Here is a 27,874-nt window from a genome sequence, read left to right as displayed (position 1 = left end):
ACCCCTTGACTGCAGCTGGTGAGGCTGGTCGTCAAACTGTGGCTGGTGCACAGGAACTGGGCTAATAGCCACGTGCTGTTTGAAACCACTGCATTTGTGGTAGTAGTATTCCACGGCAATGGATAACCTGCCCCCATGTTGGGGGGTTGGTCCCTAAAACCACTCCCAGGTTCAGCAATTCCCTAGAAGGACCCAGAGAGCTCAACAAAGCCATTGTAGTTTTGGCTACAGTTTATTACAGTAAAAGGATACAGATTAAAATCAGCGGGAGAAAAAGGCACATGGGACATGGGCCAAGAGACACGTACTCTCCTTCCCGGTGGAGTCACAAGGACAATGTGAATTCTCCTAGTGACAATGTGTGACAGTGTACAAGAGGACTCCCAACCAGGGAAGATCCCCCCAGCCTTGATGCACAAGGCTTTTCCCAGGGGTCGGTCACAGGGGCAGGCCTTAGTCTCCAGCCCCTCCAGAGGTCAAGCTGATACCTCCTGGCCCAAGGCCACGGGTAAACAAAAACACTTTTATCAGCCAGGATACCCCAAGGGCTTAGGGGTTGCCTCCCAGGAGCCAGTCAAGGGCCCATGCTCTCCCAGGAATGTGCAGTCTGCCCATCCCAGGCCTGCAATTAGCCATTTGCTGCACACCCATTAATTCCAGAAATGGGACTGTTGTCAAGGGCCTGGTTTGAAAGGCCAGGACCACCAGGTTCTGACATCCAGGGAAACTTTACACATTTACTGGCCTTATAGTCAGAGAGTTTCCAGGATTTAAGCCATAGAGCCAAAAGGCGGGGTGCAGAGGAGAGGAGGCTGGGACCGGGCACTCATATATAAGCTTCTCCTGATTAGCCACTGAATAGAAGGCAAGTTTCCCCTCCTCCAGGTCCAGCCAGACGCCCACCACCATAGGTCTGTCTGAGCCGAGGACAGTCTCCTCGACCATGTGCCATGCAGAGAGCTGGCCCGTCCCCTTCCACTCTATACAGCAGGAGTCGCTTGTCCTTCCCAGGATCTGGGTACGCTTCATCCCCCAGGAAGCCACCCCAACTGCCCAGTGGCTGCAACGCTGAGTGTCCACTTCCCAGTACTGTCGCCCAGAAGAAAAGGCCTGGGAGCATAAGGCCTGGCAGTTCACAAACCTCTCATGACTCCAGAGATGGGTCTGTGGGCAGTGAGACACAGTCACCGCCAGGCCATCCTTGGACACCTTTAAGCTGCAGGAGTGGCTGCGAAGGTCAAAGGTCAGACTGATGGCCCCTGAGGGAAAGAACAAGGATAGGACAGGCTCGCTTTAAAAGTAAAAAGCGGCTTTGGGCTTTTGGGGTTTTTTTTGTTATTTTGTTTTTAAAGATTTTATTTATTCATTTGAGAGACAGCCAGAGTAGGAGCAGGGGGAAAGGTAAGGGGAGGGGAGAGAGACAGAGGGAGGCAGACTCCCCTCTGTATAGGGACCTTGATGTAGGGGGCTCCATCCCAGAACCCTGGGATCCTGACCTGAGTTGAAAGCAGTCACTTAGTTGACTGAGCCACCCAGGCACTCCACAAAAAGGCAGCTTTGTACCTTTGGGTGTGATAAAGTTTTACTCACACTGGCATTAAAACTGGTAGGTCCACTTGCAGTTTTCTGTACACATCCCTGGTGCTGTTCTCATCACAATACCCTTTTTCCATCTTAAGATTTACTTCCCCATTAGGCCTCTTTCAGGAAGCTGTCTCGGAATCCCACTCAGCATAGCCTGGAATTTGGGAGTCTTCAATTCCCTTTGTCTTGGTAATCAGATCCCCTCGTGAGCCAAGGAACAGACCCAGCAGCAGGGAGGGGGACTGGCAGGCCCAGCCTAAGTGTCCGCAGCCCACATACTTACACTGAGCAAACCTGGAGGCCCTCTCAAGAGCTGGGTGGCTCTGGCCAGGCAGCAGGCATGAAGCAGAATGGGGAGCTTCCTGGAGTTCCACTAAGGGTTTCAGAAAATCGGGAAGGGGAAAAAGTGGCATCAAAAGAACAAATAAATAAATAAACAAACAAAAAGCAAATACAAGGGTACCCGAACGTCATGGTCAGGGAACACGGCTTGTCTGCTTCATCAAATTTCCTCACACATTTTTTTTAGGGGCAGACTTTAATCAGGCACAACTTCCTTCTCAGGTAAGTGCAGACTCATGTTCTCACCATACTTTTTTTTTTTAACTGCCTGTTACCCCCGGAAGCTCTAACCTCCTTGCCGGTAGAGACCTTGCTCATATTTATGTTCTAAGCACTCAGCAGAGTGCCAGCTACATAGGAAGTAAGTGTGAGGTGCCTATCTATCAAATAAATTACAGTTCCAGGGGATCACAGCACCCTAACACCCAGAATACCCACGACCACGGCCCTGCCCCCTCCATCAGTGCTTTATTTAAACTGTTAGCTTCCATAAGTAAATTCTGAATGGGCACTCAAGAAACTAATACAAACGGTTAACTGAGACAGGGCAATAGGAAAATGGGACAAGGGTGGGAAAGAGACCTTCACTGTATGCTTTTATATTGTTTTGATTTCTGAATTTAAATTTTCTTTTTTTTTTTTTAAGATTTTATTTATTTATTTGTGTGAGAGAGAGAAAGACAAGAGCATGTGTACAAGCAGGGGGTGGGGCAGGCAGAGGGAGAAGCAGGCTTCCTGCTGAGCGAGGAGTCCAATGAGGGACCAGATCCTAGGTCCCTGGGATCATGACCTGAGCCGAAGGCAGCTGCTTAACCAACTGAGCCACCCAGCCGCCCCTGAATTTTAAAATTTAAAATTTAACCCCAAAATCTAAAAATAATTTATTTATTTACTTAAAGATTTTATTTTTTTTTCAAGATTTTCTATTTATTTATTCAACAGACAGAGATCACAAGTAGGCAGAGAGAGAGAAGAGGAAACAGGATCCCCACAGAGCAGAGAGCCCAATGCAGGGCTTGATCCCAGGACCCCGGGATCATGACCTGAGCCAAAGGCAGAGGCTTTAACCCACTTGAGCCACCCAGGTGCCCCTTAAAGATTTTATTTCTTAGTACTCTCTGCATCCAATATGGAGCTTATACTCACAACCCTGGGATCAAGAGTGGCATTCTCTACTGACTGAGCCAGCCAGGTGCCCCTAAATATTGATTTTAAATTTGTTTAAGCAACTAAGATCACTAAGGAACCCAGTCTAAATTTAGGGGCGCACAGAAGCCAAGAGGGCATGTATTTCTCAGGTTTTGGAACAACTAATAAACCGTGCTCTAACTTGATTCCTTGAGAAACTTTTCCCAAGAGATAATGTTTCTCCACCTAAATAAAAAATAACTTTTTAAGCAGAGCAACATCATTTAAACATAAAAATAGTTATAAGCAATATGTCTCTAAAGTATATAAAGCTGGCAGTGGCGAGAGGTGGAGACAGAAAGGAGGGAGCCCAGAGCTTGTATCTGAGGGTCAGGTGTGAAGAGGCTTATAATACAGAACCTCGGAAGTCAGAACAGAGAGGTTTTTCTCCATGTTGTTACTGTTACTATTAGCATGCCCACCAGAGATGACATTTTAACAGAACTTATCAAGGACAATTTACAAAGTAACATGCTTTGTATACAAAGACATTTAATAGTTAAACATAAAAAGCAGGGCACCTGGGTGGCTCAGTGGGTTAAGCCGCTGTCTTCGGCTCAGGTCATGATCTCGGGGTCCTGGGATCAAGTCCCACATCGAGCTCTCTGCTCAGCAGGGAGCCTGCTTCCCTCTATCTCCCTCTCTGCCTGCCTCTCCGTCTGCTTGTGATCTCTCTCTGTCAAATAAATAAATAAAATCTTTAAAAACAATATATATTTAAACATAAAAAGCAGTCTGTTTCTGAATCTTCTTAGAGCAGCAAAATCAGTTCTAGGTTCTGGATATAGAGGTTTGAGGAAAATGAGTCTCTACCTTTAAAAAGCCTAGGTGACATCATACCTCTAGCCATATTCAAAACATATATCCAGGCGCAAAAAACACCTCCACCCACCCCGTCCTCATTAACAATAGCATAGGGATAACACAGCTGGGCTCTGGGATCCTATCCCCCAAATTCAAAGCCATTCTAAAAATAACAAGTCAGGAAATGACAGGTGTTGGAAAGGATGCAGAGAAAAGGGAACCCTCCTACACTGTTGATGGGAATGCAAGCTGGTGCAGCCACTCTGGAAAACAGTATGGACGTTCCTCAAAAAGTTGAAAATAGAGCTATCCTACAACCCAGCAGTCGCACTGCTGCCTATTTACCCTAAAGATGCAAGTGTAGGGATCCGAAGGGGCATATGCATCCAGATGTTTATAGCAGCAAAGTCCACAACAGCCAAACTATGGAAAGAACCTAGATGTCCATCAATGAATGAATAGATAAAGAAGATGCAGTATATATATATCTATATCTATATATAGATATATAGATATACAATGGAATACTATGCAGCCATCAAAAACCCTCGAAATCTTGCCATCTGCAATAACATGGTTGGAACTAGAGGGTATTATGCTAAGTGAAATAATTCAACCAGAGAAAGACAATTATCGATCTCTCTGATATGAGGAATTTGAGAGACAGGGTGGGGGTTGTGGTGGGGAGGGAGGGAAAAAAATGAACCAAGATGGATCAGGATGGGGACAAACTATAAGAGACTCTTAATCTCAGGAAACAAATTGAGGGTTGCTGGGGGTTGGGGGGCAGGGTTAGGATGGCTGGGTTATGAACATTGGGGAGGGTATGTGCTATGGTGAGTGCTATGAATTGTATAAGACTGATGATTCACAGACCTGTATCCCTGGGGCAAATAATACATTATAAGCTAATTAAAAAAAAAAAAACCCACAAAGCCATTTGTCATTGTTTTGGTCATTTCCTCCAACTTCCATACTTAATCCTTTCTTTTTTTTTAAGACTTTTTTTTTATTATTTATTTGAGAGAATGAGAGAGAGAAGAAGAGAAGGCGGGTAGCAGACTCCCTGTTGAACAGGGAGCCCGATGCGCTACTCGATCCTAGGACTCCAGGATCATGGCCTGAGCTGAAGACAGTTGCTTTACCAACTGAGCCACCCAGGCGCCCCAATCCTCTTTCACCCAGTAAACTCACCCTGCATCTGTTCTTCGAGGGGCTCTTTCCATGTGAGGTTTTCCCGTAATTTTTTCTGGATTTCTTCTAGGTCATGCAGAATGTCTCTTGTTTTTCTCTCAGGTGTATTGGAAGTCATTGGTTTTGAAGAAGCCAAGGAAAGGTCCATCTCACCAGAAGAAGACTATTGATCAATCATTAAAAACAAATTTAAAAAAAAAACAAATTAAATAATTAGTCTCCTAAGTTGTGCATCAAATAATATATTCTAATTATGCCATCTATAATTTTCTACTTCCTCACAGATTTTTAAAAACACAATTAGGCCCTCAAACTATATGCCTTGAAAGCAATTTGGAAGAACACTTCGTGCAGGAAAAATATTAAAGGGGTTGTAATTTCTGCATGGTAGGGTTACGGAAGATGTTCCTTTGTTTTCTTTGAACTGCTATGCATTTTCTAGTATTTTCTATAATGAATATAGATTTCTTAGGTAATATCCAAAAAAGTAGTAAAATTTGTAAGCCCATCCTTTAGGGGCTTTACAGAATAAATAATACAGAGAGTCACTAAGATCAGCTATAGAGGCCAAAATAATCTTCCCCGGAAGGTTATCATTCTATTACCTCTCCTCTCAAGAGCCCGCATAGATATCCGGCTGGGCATCCAGGCTCTCCCAGCTCTCTGGGGCTGCCAACACATGCTCCCTGACTTTCTTTAACCTCGGGTCCTGTTATTCCCCAACAGAGCCTCTCATCTGCTCCCACCTTGCCACTTTTGGTCCCTGACATTCTTTCCCAACTCTGCATACTCAATTTTCCACTCTTCTTACCAAGAGTAAAGTAGCAGGCATCACGGATAGAGGACTTCCCGTGGCTTCCTTTTTTTTTTTTTTTTTAAGATTTTATTTATTTATTTGACAGAGAGAGAGAGATCACAAGTAGGCAGAGAGGCAGGCAGAGAGACAGGGGGAAGCAGGCTCTCCACTGAGCAGAGAGCCCAATATGGGGCTCGATCTATCCCAGGATCCTGGGATCATGACCTGAGCCGAAGGCAGAGGCTTTAACCCACTGAGCCACCCAGGTGCCCCCCACCCCCGTGGCTTACTTCTAATTTGTATAACAACCTTCCCAGGTAAGTTGGTTATCCCCCTCTTGCAAAAGAAGTTAGAGCTCACAAGAGTGAACTAAATCCCTACAGTGAATTTTACCATCCTGCATTTTCCCACCGCTTGAGCATTTATTACCAGAGCTGTTTTAGTCCTCACATCAGACGAATGCAACGTCAAGTGTGAGAGTCAGACTTTCAGGCTTTCCTCCCCTCAACACCCTGCAGCTCTTGAAGACTCCTGGGTATTTGCTGAGCACTTACTATGTGGCAAGGCCCTTTCAAGGCCTGGAGATACAAGAGTGAACAAAAGAACGAAAGTCATCAAGGTCTCTACCCTAATGAAGGTTAGAGTCCCAGGCAGGGGAAGAGGGAAAACAGATATGAATAAATGATAGCGCCCGTCCTTATCAAGTTGCAAGCTGTGGTAACTGCTGCAGGTGGAATCGTAAGAGCCTCTAATAGCAGGACTTGTTCGAGGAAATCAGTGAAGGTTTCTCCAGGAAAGTGATGATCCAGCTGGGGTCTGAAGGATGACCAGGGGTTATCTTGGTGACAGGGCGAAAGAAGAATATTCCTCGGAGTGCACCCCGTGGTGGGAAAAAACATGACACCCTAGAGGGACTGATAGGGGCCAGAGTGGCTGTGGCTTGAAGGGGGGGGGGCAGACAGGGAGGGAGTCCTGCAGGGCCCTGTAGGATTTGGGCCTTAATCCCACATAAGCGGATGTCACTGGAGATGTTGTAAATCAGATTTATGTTTGAGACGGTCACTCTGACAACCATGAGGAGAGCAGACCAGTGGGAACAGAGTGGAGTAATTAATTATTGCAGCAACCCAGGCAAGAAATGATCAGAGGCTTGGGACGCCTGAGTGGCTCCGTCATTTAAGTGGCTGCCTTCCGCTCAGGTCATGGTCTCAGGGTCCTGGGATGGAGCGCTGCCTCCTTGGGCATCCTGCTCTGTGGGGGGCCTGCTTCTCCCTCTGCCTCTGCTCCTCCCACCCATGGCTTGTGTTCTCTCTCTTACGCACTCTCTCTCTCAAATAAATAAATAAAATCTTAAAAAAAAAAAATGATCAGAGGCTTGGATCAGAGACATCTTCAAGGATCTCAAGAGTAGTAATAGGTTCTGGGGATGTTTAGGCCGGTGAGGGAGGGGGTGACATGATTCCCAGGTTGTGCCCTTAGAAGGATCACAGGGCCAGCCACAGGAACTCCCAGAGGAGAAACAGTATGGGAAATGCCTTTGAGAAAGCAAGAAGGATGGGCGCCTGGATAGCTCAGTGGGTTAAGCTGCTGCCTTTGGCCCAGGTCATGATCTCAGGGTCCTGGGATCGAGTCCTGCATCGGGCTCTCTGCTCAGCAGGGGGCCTGCTTCCCTCTCTCTCTCTCTGCCTGCCTTTCTGCCTACTTGTGATGTCTCTCTGTCAAATAAATAAATAAAATCTTTAAAAAAAAAAAAAAAAAGAAAGAAAGCAAGAGGGAAAGGTGAGAAGGAAGACAGCAGACCACAGCTCAGAGAGGAGTCCAGGCTGGAGCTGTGCTCGCGGATGGGGTGGTAATTAAAGCCATGGTATGGGGAAAACCACTCAGCAGAAAACAGATAGGGACGTACCCCTCAGCCTTGAGGGATTTAGGCATTTTGTTGCTGAGGAGAGGAAAAGAGAGTGAGCCTGCAAGACAGGTGGGGAAGGAGCAGCCAGAGAAAGAGGGGAAGGTCAGAAGACTCCTGGTCCTAGAAGCTAAAGGAAAAGAAAGCTTCAGGAATGAGGGTGTGGTCAAAGGCTGAGGAAAGGTGGAGACTAGACTGTCTGCAGGATTTGCATAGACGTCCCTGGGGAATCTCAGAGCTGGTTAGAGGCAGAGATAAGGATGGAAACCTGCCCCCCCCCCCACGCTCCCCTACCTCACCTCAAGCATCACACTTCCGGTCATCCATGTGGGACAGTAAGAAAATGGTAAAAGATGAAGACTTACTGCATCCCTCAACTCCCAACATATTTCCTCGGCTCCAGCCAGAAGCTGCCCCTAGCCCCGTCCCTGGCACACACTTTCCCGCTTTCCCCTCGGGGCTGAGCCTACCATGCTCATGCTCAGGGTGCTCCTGTCATTGTCTGGTCCGGATTCAGGGACGTCCCTTTGACTCTGAAGACTCTTGACAATGTCTACGAGCTCTTCTGCCAACTCTGCCAGCTCACGCACAACTTCTATAATTCTCTTCTGTGCCGCAGCCTTTAAAAGAAGAAAGCAGAACCCAGAGCTAGACCTAGGACCCAGCTCTCGACTGAAGGGGCTCTCAACACTGCATAAAGGAAGCAGGCAACAGAGTCACAAAAATGTCCAAAGGACAAGGAGGTAGATGTCTCAGAGCTTTTGCATGCCTGATGACTGTCCGGTAGCTTTAACAGGGAACCAGAGCCCATCCCCAGCCTAGGGGGCAGTGGGTGAAAACGAAGCCTAAAAGCCTAAAGAAACCTATGGGCTCATTCTGAACAGAAGTCAGAGCAGAGATGCTGACCGGGGGGGTATGCATCAGGAGTCCCACGGTCTTCCTCCGACTGAGCCAGCCAGGCGCCCCTACATCTTGCCCATTTAAAGGGACCCTCAGACTAGAGAGCTACACAATCCCACTTAAAGACCTTGATCTGCTCAGCTGCCTGGCTGGGAGTGGAAGTTCTGCAGCCAACATTCTGGCAACAACTTCCAGACCTGGTGGCACTCATCAGAGGAAGGTGGGGCCCAGACTTCAATGGTGAACACTGCACTCCCTCCAAAAGGGGTTCTATACAGAGTCACAGAAATACAACGTGTTCATCAACCAACTGTCAATAAACCAGAGTTTTTATAACTTTGTTTTGACATTTTCCATTTTTAAAATCATGCTAGGACCTCAAAAACTGGAATTGACCCAGGACCTTCTGTATCTCTAAGAAGTCTGATGTCCCTCAAAGCAGCATGTGTTCTGGAAGCCATAATTGGGCTACTTTAGAGAGGGAGGTAGCCGACCACTGGTAACAACATTTGCTCTTAAATTTCCAGGCCCCACTCCTAAATATTAGGTGACTGGAACTGAAGAAAGGAGCCCTTATCCTAGCACTGGGGCAAATTAAAAACTTAAAAGAATAAGTACATTGTTTTTTCTATTCATTAAAGGAATGCACACTCATCGCAGTGAGTTTATATCAGAGACATTTCCAAGGAGGTAAATAGGTTCTGGGGATGTTTAGGCCGGTGCGAAGCATGAGGGGCACATGTGTGGCTTAGTTGGTTAAGCATCTGATTTCAGCTCAGGTCATGATGCCTGGGTTCTGGGATAGAGCCCCGCGTCGGACTCCCCGCTGAGTGGTGGGGGGACCTGCTCGTCCCTCTCCCTCTGCTCCTCCCCCTGCTCATTCTCTCTCTCTCAAATAAATAAATAAACTCTAAAAGAAACTGCAGAGCATGAGAAAGAGGAAATGTTTTAAATCATCCAATATCCTGCCATCTAAAAACAATCATTTTTACTTAATAGCCAATGGGAAGTATATGCAGTCACCATAAGCAACATTAGTGAAGAGTTTTAAAGACCTGAGGGACGATGTTGTATTTATAATAAAAAAGAAGAAAACAATTTTAATCATTATCATAAAAAAATGGAAGTAACCGATATGTACCATCAGAAGGTGAATGGATAGATTGTGGTACATTTGGGTAATGGAATATTTTTCAGAAATAAAAAGAAATGGGCTACCAAGCCACAAACCATAATTTTGTTTAGTCAAAGAACACTACCCAGAAAGTCCAGAAATTGTATGATTATAACTATATGACATTCTGGGGAAAAAAACAAAACAAAACACGGGCACCTGGGTGGCTCAGTGGGTTAAGCCGCTGCCTTCGGCTCAGGTCATGATCTCAGGGTCCTGGGATCGAGTCCCGCATCGGGCTCTCTGCTCAGCAGGGAGCCTGCTTCCTCCTCTCTCTCTCTCTGCCTGCCTCTCTGCCTACTTGTGATCTCTCTCTGTCAAATAAATAAATAAAATCTTAAAAAAAAAAAACAAAGCAAAACTAAAGAGACAGTAAAAAAAGATCAGCAGTTGCCAGGGGTGGGGATGAAGGTACAAAGAGGTGGACCACAGGGGATTTTCAGGGCAGTAAAACTGTATGACACCATAACTGTAGCTGCATGAGATCATGTGTTTGTCAAAACCTATAGAACTGTAGAGGAGGGGCGCCTGGGTGGCTCAGTGGGTTAAGCCTCTGCCTTGCTCAGGTCACGATCTCAGATCCTAGGATCGAGCCCCGCATCAGGCTCTCTGCTCGGCAGGGAGCCTGCTTCCGCCTTCTCTCTGCCTGCTTGTGATCTCTCTCTCTCTGTCAAATAAACAAATAAAATCTTTTTAAAAAGTGATTAAAAAAAAACTGTACAGGGGCGCCTGGGTGGCTCAGTGGATTAAGCCGCTGCCTTCGGCTCAGGTCATGGTCTCAGTGTCCTGGGATCGAGCCCCGCATCGGGCTCTTTGCTCAGCGGGAGCCTGCTTCTCTCTCTCTCTCTCTGCCTGACTTTCCGCCGACTTGTGATCTCTCTCTCTGTCAAATAAATAAATAAAATCTTTTTTTTTTTAAAAGATATTATTTATTTATTTGTCAGAGAGAGAGTGAATGAGAGCGAACACAGGCAGACAGAGTGGAAGGAAGACTCAGAGGGAGAAGCAGGCTCCCTGCGGAGCAAGGAGCCCGATGTGGGACTCGATCCCAGGACGCTGGGATCCTGACCTGAGCTGAAGGCAGCTGCTTAACCAACTGAGCCACCCAGGCGTCCCAATAAATAAAATCTTTAAAAAAAAAAAAAAAACTGTATAACACAGAGTGAACCCTAATATCAACTGTGGGTTTTAGTTTCAATTGGCAATAATCAAGCCTTGGACAAACCTCATTGGCTACAATACAGCCGCTATGCAAAACTCAACTATGGATTTTGGTAAATAATGTATTAATATTGATTCATCAGTTGCAACAAATGTACCACACTAATGCAAGATGTTAATAATAGGGCAAACTGTGTGGGGCATATGGGGACTTGCCATGCTATCTGCTCAATCTTCTGTAAACTTAGAACTACTCTAAAAAATAAACTCAATTAATTAAAACAAACAAAAAAAAGAGGATATAACCTGGTTATACAACGTGACCTCAACTCTCTTCAAGAATATTATGGGGGAGGGGTGGCTCAGTCATTAAGCGTCTGCCTTCAGCTCAGGTCATGATCCCAGGATGGGATCCAGCCCCACATCAGGGTCCCAGATTAGCGGGAAGCCTGATTCTCTCTCTCCCACTCCCTTTGCTTGTGTTTCCTCTCTGGCTGTGTTTCTGTGTGTCAAATAAGTAAATAAAATCTTTAAAAAAAAAAAAAAAAAGGAATATTACGGGGGGTGCCTGGGTGGCTCAGTTGGTTAAGTAGCTCTCTTCGACTCAGGTCATAATCCTAGGGTCCTGGTATTGAGACCACATCAGGCTCCTTGCCCAGTGGGGAGCCTGCTCCTCCCTCTGCCTCTGCCTGCTGCTCCCCCTACTTGTGCCCTCTCTCTCTCTGATAAATAAATTAAAAACAAACAAACAAATAAATAAGTAAATCTTTAAAAAAATAATAAAGAGAAAGAAGAAAGATCTTAAATCAATCACTGTAATTTATACCTTAAGAAACTAGGGGGGAAAAGGGCAAACAAAACCCAAAGCTAACCAAAGGAAGGAAATAATAAAAATTATTAGACATAAATAAAATGGAGAATGTAAAAACAATAGAAAGAATCAATGAAACAAAAGTTGGTTCTTTGAAAAAAATCAACAAATTCGATGAATCTTTAGCTTGACTGATAAAGAAAAAGAGAGGATGGGAATGCAAGCTGGTGCAGCCACTCTGGAAAACAGCATGGAGGTTCCTCAAAAAGTTGAAAATAGAGCTGCCCTATGACCCAGCAATCACACTACTGGGTATTTACTCCAAAGATATAAATGTAGTGATCTGAAGGGGCACGTGCACCCAAATGTTTATAGCAGCAACGTCCACAACAGCCAAACTATGGAAGGAGCCTAGATGTCCACTGACAGATAAATGGATAAAGAAGATGTGGCACATGTGCACACACGCACACACACACACACACACACACACACACTGGAATACTATGCAGCCTTCAAAATTTGAAATCTTACCATTTGCAACAACATGGATGGAACTAGAGGGTATTATGCTAAGTGAAATGAGTTAATCAGAGAAAGACAATTATTATATGGTCTCACTGATATGAGGACTTTAAGAAACAAAGCAGAGGATCATGGGGGAAGAGAGGAAAAAATGAAACAGGACAAAACTGGAGAGGGAGACATACCATAAGAGACTCTTAACCTTAGGAAACAAACTGAAGGTTGCTGGGGGGATAGGGTGACTTGAGTGATGGACAATGGGGAGGTATATGTTGTGGTGAGTGCTGGGTGTTGTGTATGACTGATGAATCATAGACCTACACCCCTGAAACAAATAATACATTATATGTTAATTTTAAAAGGAAGAAGAAATGGGGGGAAAAAGATAGAGGAGACATGAATAACTAAAATTAGAAAGAAAGTAAACTGGAGACATCACACCTGACCTCACAGAATAAAATTTAAAAGACGATTATGAACTTTGTATGCCAACACATTAGATAACTTACCTGAAATGGATAAATCCCTAGAAACACAAATTAATGACTAAACTGACTAAAAAAAAAAAAAAATAGAGAATCACAACAGAGGTATAACAAATAAAGAGACTGAATCAGTAACCAAAACCCCAGCAAAGAAAATTCCGGGACCAGATGGCTTCACTGGTGAATTCTACCAAATACTTAAAGAAGAATTAACACCAATCCTTCTCAAACTCTTCCATATCATTGAAGAGAATGGAACCCTTCCTAACTCCTCAGTGAAGCCAGCATTACCCTGATGCCAAAGCTAGATAAACACATCACAAGAAAATTTACAGACACTTTGGAGGGGATGGGGTGGGGGATGGGTGAGCCTGGTGGTGGGTATAAAGGAGGGCATGTATTGCATGGAGCACCGGGTGTGGTGCATAAACAATGAATCTTTGAACACTGAAAAAATAAAAGATAATTTTAAAAAAAGGAAAATTACAGACCGATATCCCTTATGAATATTGATATAGAAATCCTTAACAAGGGACACCTGGGTGGCTCAGTGGGTTGAAGCCTCTGCCTTCAGCTCAGGTCATGCTCCCAGGATCCTGGGATCGAGCCCCACATCGGGCTCTCTGCTCAGCAGGGAGCCTGCTTCCTCCTCTCTCTCTGCCTGCCTCTCTGCCTCCTTGTGATTTGTCTGTCAAATAAATAAATAAATCTTAAAAAAAAAAAGAAAGAAATCCTTAACAAAATACTAGCAAACTAAACCCAACAGCATATTAAAAGGATAACTCAGCATGACGAAGTGGAATTTATCCCAAGAATGGAAGGTGGTTCAATTTAAGAAAAAACAACCAATCTGATACACCATAATAACAGAATGAAGGAAACACACACACACATACACACACAATCATTTCAATTGATGCAGAAAAGGCATTTGACAAAATCTTACACCTTCCATGATAAACAACAACAACACACACACACTCAGAAAACCAGGAATAGAAAAGAACCTCCTCAATACAATGAAGTGAATTTATGAAAAACCCACAATTAACATCATACTTAATGGTGAAAGATTGAAAGCTTTCTGCCTAAGATAGGGAACGAAGCAAGCATGCCTGATGTCAGTTCTGCTACCCAACATTGTACTGGAAATTTTAGCCAGATTAATTAAACAAGAAATAAAAGGCATCCCAATTGAAAAAGAAATAAGATGATCTCTATTCCCATAGGACATGACCTTATAAATAAAATGCTAAAGAATCCACAAGAAAGCTGCTAGAGCAAGTGAATGAATTCAGCAAAGTTGAAGGGCACTAGATCAGCACCCAAAAGGAAGTGTGTTTTTATACACCTGCAGTGAACTATCCAAAAAGGAAATTAAGGAAGCAATTCCATTTTTAGCAGCACCTAAACGAGTAAAATGTCTAGGAATAAATTAAACCAAGGAGATGAAAGGACTTTTATTTTTGGAACCTACAGAAACTTTTTGGAACTAAAAGAAAGTTAAAAAGACCTAAATACATGCAAAGATATTTAACGTTTGGGGAAGAAGACTTAATATTGTTAAAGATGCCATACCCAAGATGACCTACACATTCAATGAAATCCCTCTCAAAATTCCAACAGCCTTCTTTGCAGAATGGTAACATCTTCAAATTCATATGGAATTGCAGGGGCCCTGAAGAGCCAAAACAATCTTTTTTTTTTTTTTTTAAAGATTTTATTTATTTATTTGAGAGAGAGACAGTGAGAGAGAGCATGAGCGAGGAGAAAGTCAGAGGGAGAAGCAGACTCCTCATGGAGCTGGGAGACTGATGCGGGACTCGATCCCGAGACTCCCGGATCATGACCTGAGCCGAAGGCAGTCGTCCAACCAACTGAGCCACCCAGGAGTCCCGAGCCAAAAGAATCTTGAAAAAGAAGAACACAATCAGATAGACTCAGAGTTTCTTTTTTTTTTTTTTTTTTAAGTTTTATTTATTTGACAGAGAGAGATCACAAGTAGGCAGAGAGGCAGGCAGAGAGAGAGAGAGGAGGAAGCAGGCTCCCTGCTAAGCAGAGAGGCTGATGTGGGACTCGATCCCAGGACCCTGAGATCATGACCTGAGCCGAAGGCAGCGGCTTAACCCACTGAGCCACCCAGGCGCCCCCGACTCAGAGTTTCTGATTTCAAAATTTACTATGAAGCTAGAGTAATCAAAACAATGTGGGACTAACCTAAGGATAAACCAAAAAACCAAAGGAATAGAATTAGGAGTCCAGAAATAAGCCTATTCATCTATAGCCAACCAACTTTTTTTTTTTTTTTTTTAAAGGCAGAGATCACAAGTAGGCAGAGAGGCAGGCAGAGAGAGAGAGAGAGAGAGAGAGGGAGAAAGCAAGCTTCCTGCTGAGCAGAGAGCCCGATGCAGGGCTAGATCCCAGGACCCTGAGACCATGACCTAAGCCGAAGGCAGAGGCTTAACCCACTGAGTCACCCAGGTGCCCTGCTGACTGACTTTTTATAAGGATGCCGAATCCACTCACTGGAGAAGAACAGTCTCTTCGACAAACGGTGCTGCGACAGCTAGATTTCCACATGCAAAGAGTAAAGTTGTACCCCTACCTCATGCCATATCGAAACATTAACCCAAAATAAATCACCAACCTAAATATAAGACTTAATATTTTTTTTTTAAAGATTTTTTTATTTATTTGACAGAGATCACAAGTAGGCAGAGAGGCAGGCAGAGAGAGAGGAGGAAGCAGGCTCCCCGCTAAGCAGAGAGCCTGATGCGGAGCTTGATCCCAGGACCCTGGGATCATGACCTGAGCCTAAGGCAGAGGCTTTAACCCACTGAGCCACCCAGGCGCCCCTACCATAAAACTCTTAAGAGAAAATATGGGGGAAAATCTTCATAATCTCAGAATTCGGCACTGGATTTAGGTATGACGCCAGAAGCAAGAGAAATAAAAGAAGGAACAGATAAACGGGACATCAGCAGAACTTAAAATTATTAGGCATCAAAGGACACCAAAGTAAAAGATAACCCATAAGTAAAAGGCAACCCATAAGATGGGGGAATATATTTGCAAGCCATATATCTGATAAGGGTTTAGTATCCATAATTCATAAAGAGTTCCTAAAACTCAACAAGAAAGGGCAGCTGGGTGGCTCAGTCAGTTAAGTAGTGCCCTGGGCTCAGGTCCTGATCCCAGGGTCCTGGAATCCAGTCCCCACATTAGGCTCTGCAGGGAGTTTACTTCTCCCTCTGCCCCTCCTCCCATTCATTCCCTCAATCTCTATCTCAAATAAATAAATAAAATGTTAAAAAAAAAATCTCAACAAGAAAAAGACAACCCCATTTTTAAAAATAGTCAAAGGACCTGAATAAACATTTCTCTCACGAATATATAAAAATGAGCAATTAGCACATGAAAAGGTAGTCAACACCACCAATCCTCAGGGAAATGCAGATCAAAACCTCAGTCGCAAAGCACTTCACTCCTAATAGAAAGGCTATCCTAAAAAACAAAGGGGGGGGGATCAAAATAACATGAATAGTTAAGTATTGGCAAGGATGTGGAAAAATCAGCAACTCCAATTCTGCTGGTGGAAATGTAAAATGTCTTAGACGCTGTGGAAAATGGTTTAGCTGTGTTCCACAGTATGCTGAACATAGAACTCCTATACCACTCACCGAGTCCACTCCTAGGTTATTTCTCCAAAAGGACTGAAAAGGACTTGGTTACTTGCACACCAATGTTCACTGCATCGCTCACAGTCACCGGAAGGCGGAAACAATCCGAATGCCCACCAGTGTATGAATAAACCAAATATGGTACATCCATACAATGGGAGAGTATTCAGCCACAAAAGGGAATAAAATTCGGGTGCATGCTACAACATGAATGAACCCTGAAAACATTACGGTAAGTGGAAGAAGGCAGACACAAAGGGACAGATATTATAGGATTCCAATTATACGAAAATATCTAGAGTAGGCAAATCAGGGAGACAGAAAACTGACTGGAGGTTACCAGGGGCTGCAGGGAGTTGGAATGAGAAGTTACTGCTTCATCGGTGCAGAGTGAGAGCTGCACATCACTGAGAATATAACGAATGGCACTAAACTGTACACATAAAAACGGCTCAAATGGCTAATTTTGTGCTCTGTCTTACCCCAGTGTAAGAACGTTCAAAGAGACAGCGGTAAGTCTGGAAAGGCGTGGGAACGGGCCAAGGATCAGCCAGGCTGGTGGGATGTCAGGAAACTGGGGTTTTCCGCCCCCCTTCATACTTGGGCCAACTCTCCCAAGAGCTGGAGTGCACAGAGGGACGGCGGCCCGGCGAGACAGCACGCCAGCCGGGCCAAAGGGGCAGAGTCGGGACCGCGCGCCCGAGTGGGGCGCGGTGGAGCGCAAGGACAGCGCGCAGCCCCTCCCTACCGGCAGCTGGGCGGCGCCACGCGGGGGCGCAGGCGCAGGCGCGAGGCCAAGGGCGCGTCCCTGGGCGGGGCCGAGGTCAGGGCCCGCCCCCAGCTCGCGCAGCGCTCGGCTGTACTTGTCCACCAGCTCCTGCAGCAGCGTGTTCTTCCGCAGGTGCAGCGGCGCCGGGGTGCTCTCCCGGCAGGTGGGGCAGGAGCGCGGGGGACTGGCGCTGCCCGCGGCCCACAAGCCCTTCAGGCAGTCGCGGCAGAAGCTGTGGCCGCAGGGCAGCGTGGCGGGCTTGGTAAGCAGCCCTTGACAGATGATGCAGCCCAGGTCGTCCTCGGCCAGCCACACGGGGACGGCCAGGCCGGAGTCCACACCCGCCATAGTGGCCAGGCCGCGCCGCCCGACGCCGGGACGCGGAAGTCAGGGCCTCGTCGGGGACCGCCCGCCAGCCGCGACGTCTCCTCGGCTCCTCCCTCGGCCTTCCTCTCCCCGCCTGGGCCCACCCTTCCTGTCTCGCGTTCCTGATGAGCAGACTTTGAGTCTCCCCGGGCCTGGCGCGGGACACGGCCTCCTGCACAGAGGATGAGCTCGCCCCCAAACGCTAGGAACCCGTTGATGTCCCAAAGACCCTTTAGCTTGATGCCCTCCCTCCCGGGCCAGACACACATTCACCCCGGCCCATGAAAACGGAACCCCGACAGCCCTTGAGAGCAGAAGAAAGAGAGGGTTCGGTTCAAGAGCTTTTTCATGAGAAGGCGCCCACTAGATGTCATCCAGCACTCCAAAAAGTGGAAAAGGGTTAGAGAACACCCGGTGCACTTAGCTCTTTAAAAATACCGGCGCTGGGGGCGCCTGGGTGGCTCAGTGGGTTAAAGCCTCTGCCTTCGGCTCAGGTCATGACCTCAGGGTCCTGGGATCAAGCCCCGGGCTCTCTGCTCAGCAGGGAGCCTGCTTCCTCCCCTCCTCTCTGCTTACTTGTGATCTCTATCTGTCAAATAAATAAATAAATAAAAATCTTTAAAAATACCGGCGCTGGGGGCTTCACTCCCAGAGAATCTGATTTCGTCGTCCGGGGTTGGGAGCCTGGCGCCGGGATTCGTAAAAACCTCCCCCGAGGATTCTAACGCGCAGCCAACGTTGAGTGTCCCCTAGACTTTTCAAACCGCTGTAACAAGGCAGAATTGTGCCCCTGTCCTCTTACTGCTCTCTGCTGGCTAAAAGCACATTACCCAAGAAGCATCCGGACAAAAATACTAGAAAGTCTTGTTTTCTTGAGGTAGCGGGCCTTGCTTGGGCTCCCTCGCTTCCTGCTCTCCTGTTTCTCCAGTCCCAAGCTCATGACAGCAGGAAAACGCTGGCGCTGGAAGAGCACCACATCCTCCCCGGAGGGAACTTTCAGGTTTACAGGGCAGTAATTGAGAGGCAGAGACCAGAATCCTCATCTCTGCTCAGCTGAAATGAACTAACGGTAGATAAACAAACAAATAAATATTTAAAAACGTATTACCAGCAGTCAATCAAAACAAATATAAATATATAAATAACTGGTAAACAAAAAGTCAAAATTTTTATTGGAATTACAGCTCTTAATGAGATTGATGTGCTGGTTTCTTTTACAAAATGCATTTATCTGTGGATGAACATTACTTTTTTCTCCAGCTTTGCTGAGCTACCTCAACTGACCTATATAACATTGTCTCTAAGTTTAAGATACACAATATGATGACTTATTTAATGCACATATGTTGCAAAATGATTATCATATAAGGTTAATGAACACCTCCATCGTCTCACATAATTACCTTTTTTTGTAATTTAAGATCTAATTTAAATTTAAAACATTTAACATTAAATTTTAATTAACATTTAATAAATTAAATGTAATTTAATTTAAGATAATTTAAATTTTAATGTAATTTAATTTAATTTAAGATCTGCTCTTAGCAACTTTCAAATATACAGAATGGTAAAAAATAGTCACCATGCCAAACGATAGATTCCCAGAATTTATTCATCCTGTAAGTGGAAATTTATACTTTGTCCTACATCTTCCCATTTCCCCCACTCCTTTCCAGTCCCTGGCAATCACCATTGTACTCTGTGGTTCTGATTTAGCTTTTTCAGATTCCACACGTGAGATCATACAGTATTTGCTTTTCTCTGATTTCATTTAGCATCATGCCCTCGAGGGGTGTGTGTGTGTGTGCATTTTCTTTATCCATTCGTCTGATAACGTAGACATAGGCTATATCTATGTCTTGGTAATTGTGTATTATGCTGCAATGAACATGAGGTATAGATAGCTCTTCGAGACAATGATTTCATTTCCTTCAGATATATAGACAGAAATGAGATTACTGGATTATATTATTTTTTGAGGAACCTCCATAACTGTTCTCCATCCTGGCTGCACCAATTAACATTCCCACCAGCAGTGCACAGGGGTTCGTTCCCTCTTCTCCACATCCTGGCTAATACTTGTTATCTCTTGTCTTTTTTGATAGCTATTCTTATAGCAAATGGTTTCTCACTCGTGTTTTGTTTTGCATTTCCCTGGTGATTATGATGTTGAGCACATTTTCACACACCCGCTGGTCATTTGTACATCTTCTTTGAAAAAATAATCTATTCAGGTCTCCTGTCCATTTTCAAATTGTTTTATTTGGATTTTCGCTATTGCATTATGTGAGAGATGAACATTACTTACCAACAGAATTAAGCAAGTTTCAGTAATAAATTATATTTCTATTTTTTTTGTCTGTATACATGTTAGTGCTGAGGAACCTTGTCCACATATATGAATGACTACAGTGTCACACGGTTTGTTGAAGAGCAAAAAAGATCACATAGTGATCCATTATCAGAAATTACTTAGTAATCCCTCAGCTGACCAGATTGATTTTCCTTCAATTTTAATTGAGAACAAAGAATATGAAACTAACTGTATTGCAAAAATCACCCTTTCTTGGGGTGCCTAGCTGGCTCAGTGGAAGGGCAAGCAACTCTTGATCTTGGGGTTGTGAGTCTGAAGCCCCATGTTGGGTGTAGAAATTAAATAAATAAAAATTAAAGAAAAAAGCACGTATTCACTTTCTCATTTTCTGGGTGGTATGCTAATAAGACTTCACCAAAGCTTATCAAATTATCAAATTACCACTCTTTTATGAGTCACTTTGTTAAACATGATATACTCAAAAAGGGATAGAAAAATTAGAATAATATTATTCAATTCAATACACCTTTGTCAATCTAATATTTTTGGAAAGATACTTTTCTATGTTTGAAATACATTTTCTTTAAAATTTGGAGCTACAGATTTAGCTTGTCCAATTTATGCAAAATATTGCCACATAATCTAATTGGCAAGGCCAGTTCCCAAATCAAACCAGTCAGGCAAGTCAGACTCATATTCTGCCAAAGAATCTGACCTCATTGTTAAATTCAAAGAGATGTGTTAAGGGGCGCCTGGGTAGCTCAGCTGGTTAAGCTGCGATTCAGATACTGTGGTCATGGGATCAAGCCCTGAGTCGAGCTCTGTGCCCCATGGGGAGTCTGCTTGCAATTCTCTCCCTCCCTCTGATTCTGCCCACCACCACCTCCCAGCTCATGTGTGCTGTCTCTAAAATAAATAAAGTCTTAAGCACACACACACTCACAAAATAGATATGTCAATACACATCCCTGTGACACTGGGTTCTAATGTTAAGTCAGATGGGAAAGGACAAGATCCTGAATTTGTGCACAGGGTGAAATAAGGTACGACCATCGTTAACATCTACCAGTGCTTTGCTTTGCTGTTACTGGATTCCTTCAGGGATAAAGCGTGTTTTGTTAGGGGCAGGAGAGGTCATAAAATAAACATCATCCTCAGTTCCACTCCACTCTTTATGAATTCAAAACATCCAAACATAAGCCAAAACACCCCAGTTTTAATGCCAAACTTTGTCACCAACAAAAATCTGCACGAAACAGAGGGAGTCATAAAACCTGACCTCCATGCCTTAAAAAGACTTCACTGGTACTGTAAAGAGAATAAAAAGCTACAGATTGGGAGGAAAAATTTGCATATCCCATGTCTGTCAAAGGACTGATATCAAGAATGTATAAAGAACTCTCAAAACTCAACAATAAAGAAGAGAAACCATACAATTAAGAAATGAGGGGCACCTGGGTGGCTCAGTCAGTCAAGTGTCTAACTTTGGCTCAGGTCAAGTTCGCAGAGTCCTGGGATTGAGCCCCATGTCAGGCTCCTTGCTCGGTGGCAAGTCTGCGTGTCCCTCTCTCTCTGCCTGGCTTGTGTTCTATTTCTCTCTCAAATGAATAAATAAAATCTTTGTCTGAAAAGTAAATAAATTCTTTTAAAAATGAGACATGGATACCAAGTCACTTCTCCAAAGATACAAGGTTGGCAGATCAGCACAGGAAAAGATGTTCAGCGTCACCAGCCACTATAGGGAAATGCAAATGAAAACCATGGGGACACCACTACAACGGGAACCATTAAATTAAGAATACTGAGAATAGCCAGTGCTGGTGAAGATGCAGGGTAACTGGAACTCTCACACATTGCCAGTGGGAATGGGAAAGGGTCGAGGCCCACTCTGGAAGACAGTTTGACAGGTTGTTATAATGTTAAACATACGCCTACCACGTGACCCAGCAGCTCACTCCTGGATACTGTTGCGTGTATCAATAATTCATTCCTTTTTATTGTGGAGTTCTCTTCCATGGGATAAACAAACCATGGTATACCCATAGGATGCACTACAGCTCGGCAATGATAACTGTTGATACACGTGATGACTTAGATGAATTGCAAAGCCATTATACTGAGTGAAAGAAGCCAATATCAAAAATTACATTTCGAATTATCCCATTCATAGGACACCCTCAAAAATATAAATCTGGGCCGATGAAGACCAGAGCTGTGGTTGGCAGGTGGCAGGGCAAGGGGGCGATAGCTAGCACCCAGGAGCATTTAAAGTGATGTAACCATTCTTTACTGATTGTGGTGGTAGTTACAGGAATCCATATATGTCTTAACATTTATAGAACAGTACAAAATAAGTCAATTTTAGTATAGAACAATGTAAAAAAATAAAATTCACAAAGGAAAATTGTCACTCCTATTTCAAATTGGCTCTCTATCTGGCATCCCGATGAGTTTTATTGCCTTGGAGCAGTGTAAGGTTTAAGGTGGATACGAGGTATGGCTTTCTTTTCTGAACAGAAGGATGTTTAAGAGAGAAGAGGTGGGAAGGAGAGCTGGTGTGCTGCCTCAGATGCAGGCCCGCAATTACACTTTCCTATGATGCTTGTGATTCATGCAATGCCCCCCGCTCCACACTGCCCGCTGATCTCTCTGCTTCCTTCCCACACTCTACGTTGCTGCCTTGTTTTCCTAAGTCTCAAATCTGATCATGGACTCTCCTTCTTAATGCCAAGCAAGTAGCTTTGTGACTGTCTGTTTACTCCTTCCTTCCTCTCTAGATGGAGCTCATAGGTAGTGAAAAAGGCAGATGAGTACATTAACCATTAATATACAATTCAGCAGGTGTTGAAACAAACATTTTCAAGGTACTTTAGGGGCCAGAAGAGGAAGCATACCCATCTCCATCTGGGCTGTCAGGAAGCCTCCGGAAAGACACTCCAATAATGTTGCTTGTCCTCTGAGGATTCCATAGGAAAACCCCATAAAAAGAAGAGATTCTATTAAATGCCCTCCCAACCCTCTGGGTCTCCACCAAAATGAAGAGAGCACACCAGATATCTTTCTGCACGTGACCCGAAGGACAAAGAGTCGTAGAGCAGGCACCTCGGTGGTGATCTATTTCTCTAACTCTTCAGCCATTCCAGATTTCTTTTAGTTCTTCTTTCCCACCTAAGGGACTTTGAAGATTTTCTTCCCTGAGATGAGTGTTTTCCTCTTCCTGTTGACTTACCTCTAAATGTCTTTAAGGTTTCCACTTCAACATCACTTTCTGGAGAGGATGGAGGCCCCCCTCCCCCTCAGTTAGGTGAAACCCAGGCTCCAACAATTGTCTGTGCTTCCTTTCCTGAATACTTGTGGCACTGTCCTGCCCCATGGAGGCGTGGCCTTGCAGCAGCCTGTCATCCATGGTAAGCAGGGACCAGCTGGTTCTCACCCTGTTCCCAGGGCCTGGCACAGAGCCTGGCACCTGGGATAGCCTCAAAAGTACTTGTTGCTTCCATGGAATTTCAATAGTCAGTGCGCTTTCCTGCTCCGAAAGAGAAAAACCAAGGCACATAGGTGGGAAAGTGAGGTTTCTGACCATTTTGAGTTTGCGGAAAGGCCAGAGCTGGCTGGCAGCCTGGAGAGTTCTCTGCTCTGGGTTTCAGTGGAGCTGGCTTGCTTCTTTGCTTCCAATAATCGATCTGAACATTGTTTTGTTTTTTGTGTTTGTCTTTGCTTGTTTGTTTTGTATTCTCTGGGTTTTCATTTCTTCTAAAATCTGTACCAAGACGAGACTTCCCCAGGAACTGTTTTGATTCATGTAGAAAATATAATTGCTTTGGAAGAGTGCAAATGGGTGTTTCTTTAATAATTTCCCCCAGTTTCCAAGTGTTTAATTTGAACACTTTTGAATCTCTAGAAAATGTGCACCAGTAAGACAACAAAGACCCATCTCTGCTTCATCTAGATCCCTCAGTTGCTAACACTTTGCACAGAGGCTCACTTTTTTCTCTCTCTCCCTGGGTGTGTGTGTGTGTGTGTGTGTACTTCCTGTCTTCCACACAGACACACACACACTATATATGTGTGTGTATATACTCTCTATATATACATGTACACACATACTTATTCTTTCTTGACCCATTTAAGAGTCAGTTGTAGACTAAAAATTATTACATTTTTACCCCTGAATATGTCAGCACGTATCCACAGGCACAAGTGCAATCTCCTACACAAATACAACATAATCATCCGTCTCACTATCTGACTAGCTGATATGCATCCATATTCAGACTTCCCCCAGTATCTCAATCATGTCCTTTATAGCTGCTTTTTTAAAAAATCCAGGATCCAGGGAGCACCTGGCTGGCTCAGTCGGTGGAGCGTGGGACTCTTGATCTCGGGGTCATGAGTTTGAGCCCCACGTTGGGTGTAGAGATTATTGAAAAATAAAAATCTTAAAAAAAAAAAAAAAGGCATCAAAATCCAGGATCCAATCAAGAATTGTGAATTCCACTTTGTTGCCTCCTTCGTCTTCTTTAATGTGGAACAGTTTCCTCACTGCTTTATCTTATACTGGCAGTTTTATAGACCGTTCCTCGTGTGGATTTGTCTGATTCCTTCTTCATGGTTCCATCCAGAATCAAGTTTTTTTTCTCTTTGAGCAAACCTCTACTTGCAGGACACGGTGGGTGGCTCTCCGATGCAGTGTTTTCATTCCAGAGGTCTGAGGCCTTGAGGACATGGGCCAGATGCCCAAGACTCGCCTGAGCTGGGCCGTGGGAAGGCCCAGGGAGCCAGCAGGTAAAGGCCAAAGCTTCAGTCTTGGCACAGTTCATGGCCAGCCATGGCTGCTGAACGGCGGGGCATGCCTGCTGGGCAACGAAGGCTGAGGTTAGAACTTGTCCTTCCTACCATGAGCTCCGGGTGACCGGTAGCCAGTGGGTCACCTGCTGCTGTGGCCACTCTCCGATGATGCAGCTGTCAGGGGAGCAAGAAGAGAGCTCAGATGATAACCGTGCCAGTGTAGTCCTGCTGGAGAGAAGGGACAGCAAGGGGACAGGGGCACAGTGACAGAGAACCAGAATTAAAAAAACAACCGAGGGCGGAGAGAGACACACGCCAGCGCAGAGAGAGAGAGACATGGAAACAGAGTCAGACACGCAGACCCACCAGCAGGGACAAGGAAGCGCCAGCAGATGGGCTTTACTAACAACTTTCAAGTCTGTTTCTCAGGCTCTAGGCTTTCAGATTTTGGAAAGGGAAAAGCAGGTGTGTTTATGCTGATCTGACTCAAAGGACACAAGGGTTTCTCCTAAGGGGGCGCTGTGGGGTCTCCTCCTCGGGTCTGTCCTTTTTCAAACACAGAACTTGTTCCTGGTGCCCGCAAACCAGGCCCCGGGCCAGGAGTTTCCTGCTCCCGCTCAGAACGTCTTCTCATTTTTCGCATGGCTGTCAGCAGACAGAAGCCTACTTGTCACACATCTGGGGGGAAGGGGAGGAGCAGGAGAGCAGCGACAGAAGGGAGGAGGCAGAGAAAAGAAGGGCACCCAACATAGCCTTTCCTCTGTGAGGGGAGAGGAACCCAAGACCCCAGGAGTTGCCCAGTGGGTGTGACCATAGCTAATAATAACAGACCCGGGTTTCTCAGGTGGAGAGGGACTGGTGGGCGGCGGGTAGCTAACAGGGCAGAGCTCCCCACAGAAGAGCTGTGCATGGACAGAGAGAGCTTCCTGGCAACAGCGAGCACCATCTGTATTCTTCTTTGGCAGGAAGAGAAGAAAATGTTAGAAGCACAGTCAGGAGCCCGGAGCTCAGTTTCAGGGCTCACAGCTGAACCCTGTGAGGCTCCATTCTGCCCTCTGCCCTTGGCCGAAAGAACAAAGCCCAGGCTGCACATCTTACTGAGAAGGTTGAGGGGCGTCAAGGGGCGGGAGAGGACATCCTGAAAACTCTCCAGCCATTCCCTCTGCTCCTTCTCGCTGGGGCAGGTGAAGAGGAACCTCCGCTCGGGGGTGACGATGGTGAGGCCAGCTTTCCAGCGGTTCCCTCGGATGCCCTTGGGCAGGTCTTCATATACTCCGTACCCCTGCTCGTTGCTCCCAAGAAAAACCTGGCCCTGTTCAAAGGCATCCTGAAGACAGAGGACACCTGGTCATCAGAGGCCACACCTGGGGCAGACGGGCCCCTGCAGCTGGGACATCCCCCCAAGCTCTGTTTGAGAAAGAGATATTTCATGTGTGTAGTGAAGGTCTTTACTGGGGATCTCTGCTTGTGGGGACCCAGAATTTGAAGGGCTACAAAACTATAAAAGAAATCACACATGTGATCTGTTAAAAGGATACTTACTTAACATTAGGGACAGCTTACTATGCACCAAGACTTCAAGTGCTTGACCTTAAGTAATTTACATAATCCTCACCGCAATCTCTGAGGAAGCACTGCTATCAAGCCTGTTTCCCAGAGGAGGAAACTGAGGCAGAGAGAGTTAAGTGTTCTGCCCAAGGCATACCACTATGCGGCGGGACTGAAAGTTCTAAAGCCCACAGTCCTAACCACGAGCTTCCCCGTGAGAAGTGAGCCCTGGAGACGGGAGGACGAGGAACACCCTGTTTAACTACATCAGCAGCATTCTGGATACACAGAGGATGTCCTAAATGTGGACAAGAATAATTCTGTGCACAGGAGATGACTTAGAGATGGGCGAAAGTGCAGGTGTGTCCCTCACCAGGTTTCTCCCACGCTGTCGCTTGCCCATGGTCCCGGGCTAGCACAGACCCCACCTCTGTCGGGGGTCCTCTGCACCGGAGGGTGGGGGGCAGCTATTCTTACCAGTGGGTTCTTGTAATAGAGCAGCCTCCGCTCCTGGGGATCCAAGACAAACCACCTTTTCTTGAAAGGTTCTTTCTGCTGCAAAAGAGGGAAGCTCATAGCAGGGTCAGCCAAAGCGGGGGTGGGGGTGCAACGGGGGTGTGGGGAGCTTGTGGGGGGAGTGGGCGGAGAGAGGTCAGAGAGCCAGCCTGGGCTGGGCAGAGGGAGCTGGCCAGTCCCTTGGCCCTTCAGTCACCCCAGTGTGCCTCCCGGAGGCTCTGCCCGCCTCCTCACCCGCTGCCGGCTGTATCCTGTGCCTCTGGGTGCTACTGTGGGTAGGAAGAGGGGCTCTTCTCTTTCTCAGGCTAAGGACAAGCAGTTTCAGAAAAAGGAAGTGGGAGAAATTTAGAAGCAGTCACCGCTCAGCAGTGCTGACAGCGCTGGCCTTGAGAGGAATTCTAACAGAGGTCAGGGGAAAGGAAGCCTCTGGCGAGAACCCTTGGGGAGTGGCTGTACCATCAACTGGTGAAGGCAGAAAATAAAATGCACAGTGCTTTGACTCATTTTTAAGCTGCCCAGAGGCTTTCTTTCTTACTGATTGCCTAACACCTTTCCCTGCAATCTTAACACCCATCCTGTCAAGATACAACACCTTTAAAAAAAAAAAAAAAGGCAACATTGGATTGCTGCTGTTTTTGGAGGTTTTTTTTTTAGGAGGCTCTCTCTGCTTTCCCTTCCCCCATTCCTCCCCTCACAAATGCCAAGACCCTCTCCGGTCAGACTTCTGACTTGGAGCTGCTCCCCTCTTGGGATCCAGGCTGGCCCCCCCTCGTCCCCAGCAGGAGCCGCCACCCCTCCGGACCCTCCAAGGGAGGCCCAAGAGCAGCCAGTCTTCCCTTCCTTCCCAGATCAGTGGGAATGAGCAGCACTGGGAGTTGGGGCAGGTTTAGCAACCGAGAGCAGAGGCTGAGCTGAGCTGGAGGGAGGGTGTGTGTGCTGGGAAAGGGTGTGCCCATGTGTGTGCATAGGTGTGTGTTCCCAGACCCACCACGAGTCTGTCTCACTTGGACAGTCCTGGTAGGCCCC

General features: G+C 45.7%; 2 protein-coding genes across 11 annotated transcripts in view; both read right to left on the bottom strand.

Moving 5' to 3' along the window:
- Positions 1 to 216: 216 nt before the first annotated feature.
- On the bottom strand, positions 217 to 18,781 carry RNF135 (ring finger protein 135). 2 transcript variants are annotated; one of them, XM_082707355.1, is made up of 6 exons: positions 18,311 to 18,781; positions 17,296 to 18,125; positions 8,282 to 8,431; positions 5,113 to 5,275; positions 1,868 to 1,957; positions 217 to 1,259 (listed from the first exon to the last, which is right to left on the bottom strand). In XM_082707355.1, exons 2-6 carry the CDS (start codon positions 17,662 to 17,664, stop codon positions 730 to 732), a joined length of 1,302 nt encoding a protein of 433 aa, XP_082563481.1. In that variant the 5' UTR covers positions 17,665 to 18,125; positions 18,311 to 18,781; the 3' UTR covers positions 217 to 729. The 2 variants fall into 2 exon arrangements, with proteins under 2 accessions (XP_082563481.1, XP_082563482.1); XM_082707356.1 differs by lacking the exon at positions 18,311 to 18,781 and having other exon boundaries at positions 17,296 to 18,127.
- A 3,479-nt stretch (positions 18,782 to 22,260) lies between these two features.
- The window catches only part of ADAP2 (ArfGAP with dual PH domains 2), a 31,536-nt gene continuing 25,922 nt past the window's right edge, over positions 22,261 to 27,874 (bottom strand). For 2 of the 9 annotated variants that reach the window (XM_082707366.1, XM_082707368.1), the window contains exons 9-11: positions 26,810 to 26,887; positions 25,883 to 26,111; positions 22,261 to 24,958 (exon numbers count right to left, since the gene is read on the bottom strand). In XM_082707366.1, the coding sequence (XP_082563492.1) occupies positions 24,924 to 24,958; positions 25,883 to 26,111; positions 26,810 to 26,887 (342 nt within the window). In that variant the 3' untranslated portion in view covers positions 22,261 to 24,923. Of the gene's footprint in view, positions 25,010 to 25,615; positions 25,741 to 25,882; positions 26,112 to 26,809; positions 26,888 to 27,874 lie in introns of all 9 variants that reach the window. The other 7 variants (XM_082707360.1, XM_082707365.1, XM_082707361.1 and 4 more) reach the window with 6 other exon arrangements.

Source organism: Mustela nivalis (assembly GCF_964662115.1).
Source record: "Mustela nivalis genome assembly, chromosome: 17".
Classification (NCBI taxonomy): Eukaryota; Metazoa; Chordata; class Mammalia; order Carnivora; family Mustelidae; genus Mustela; species Mustela nivalis.
The sequence above is the reverse complement of the archived record's forward strand: the minus strand, read 5'-3'. Positions and strand labels throughout refer to the sequence as shown.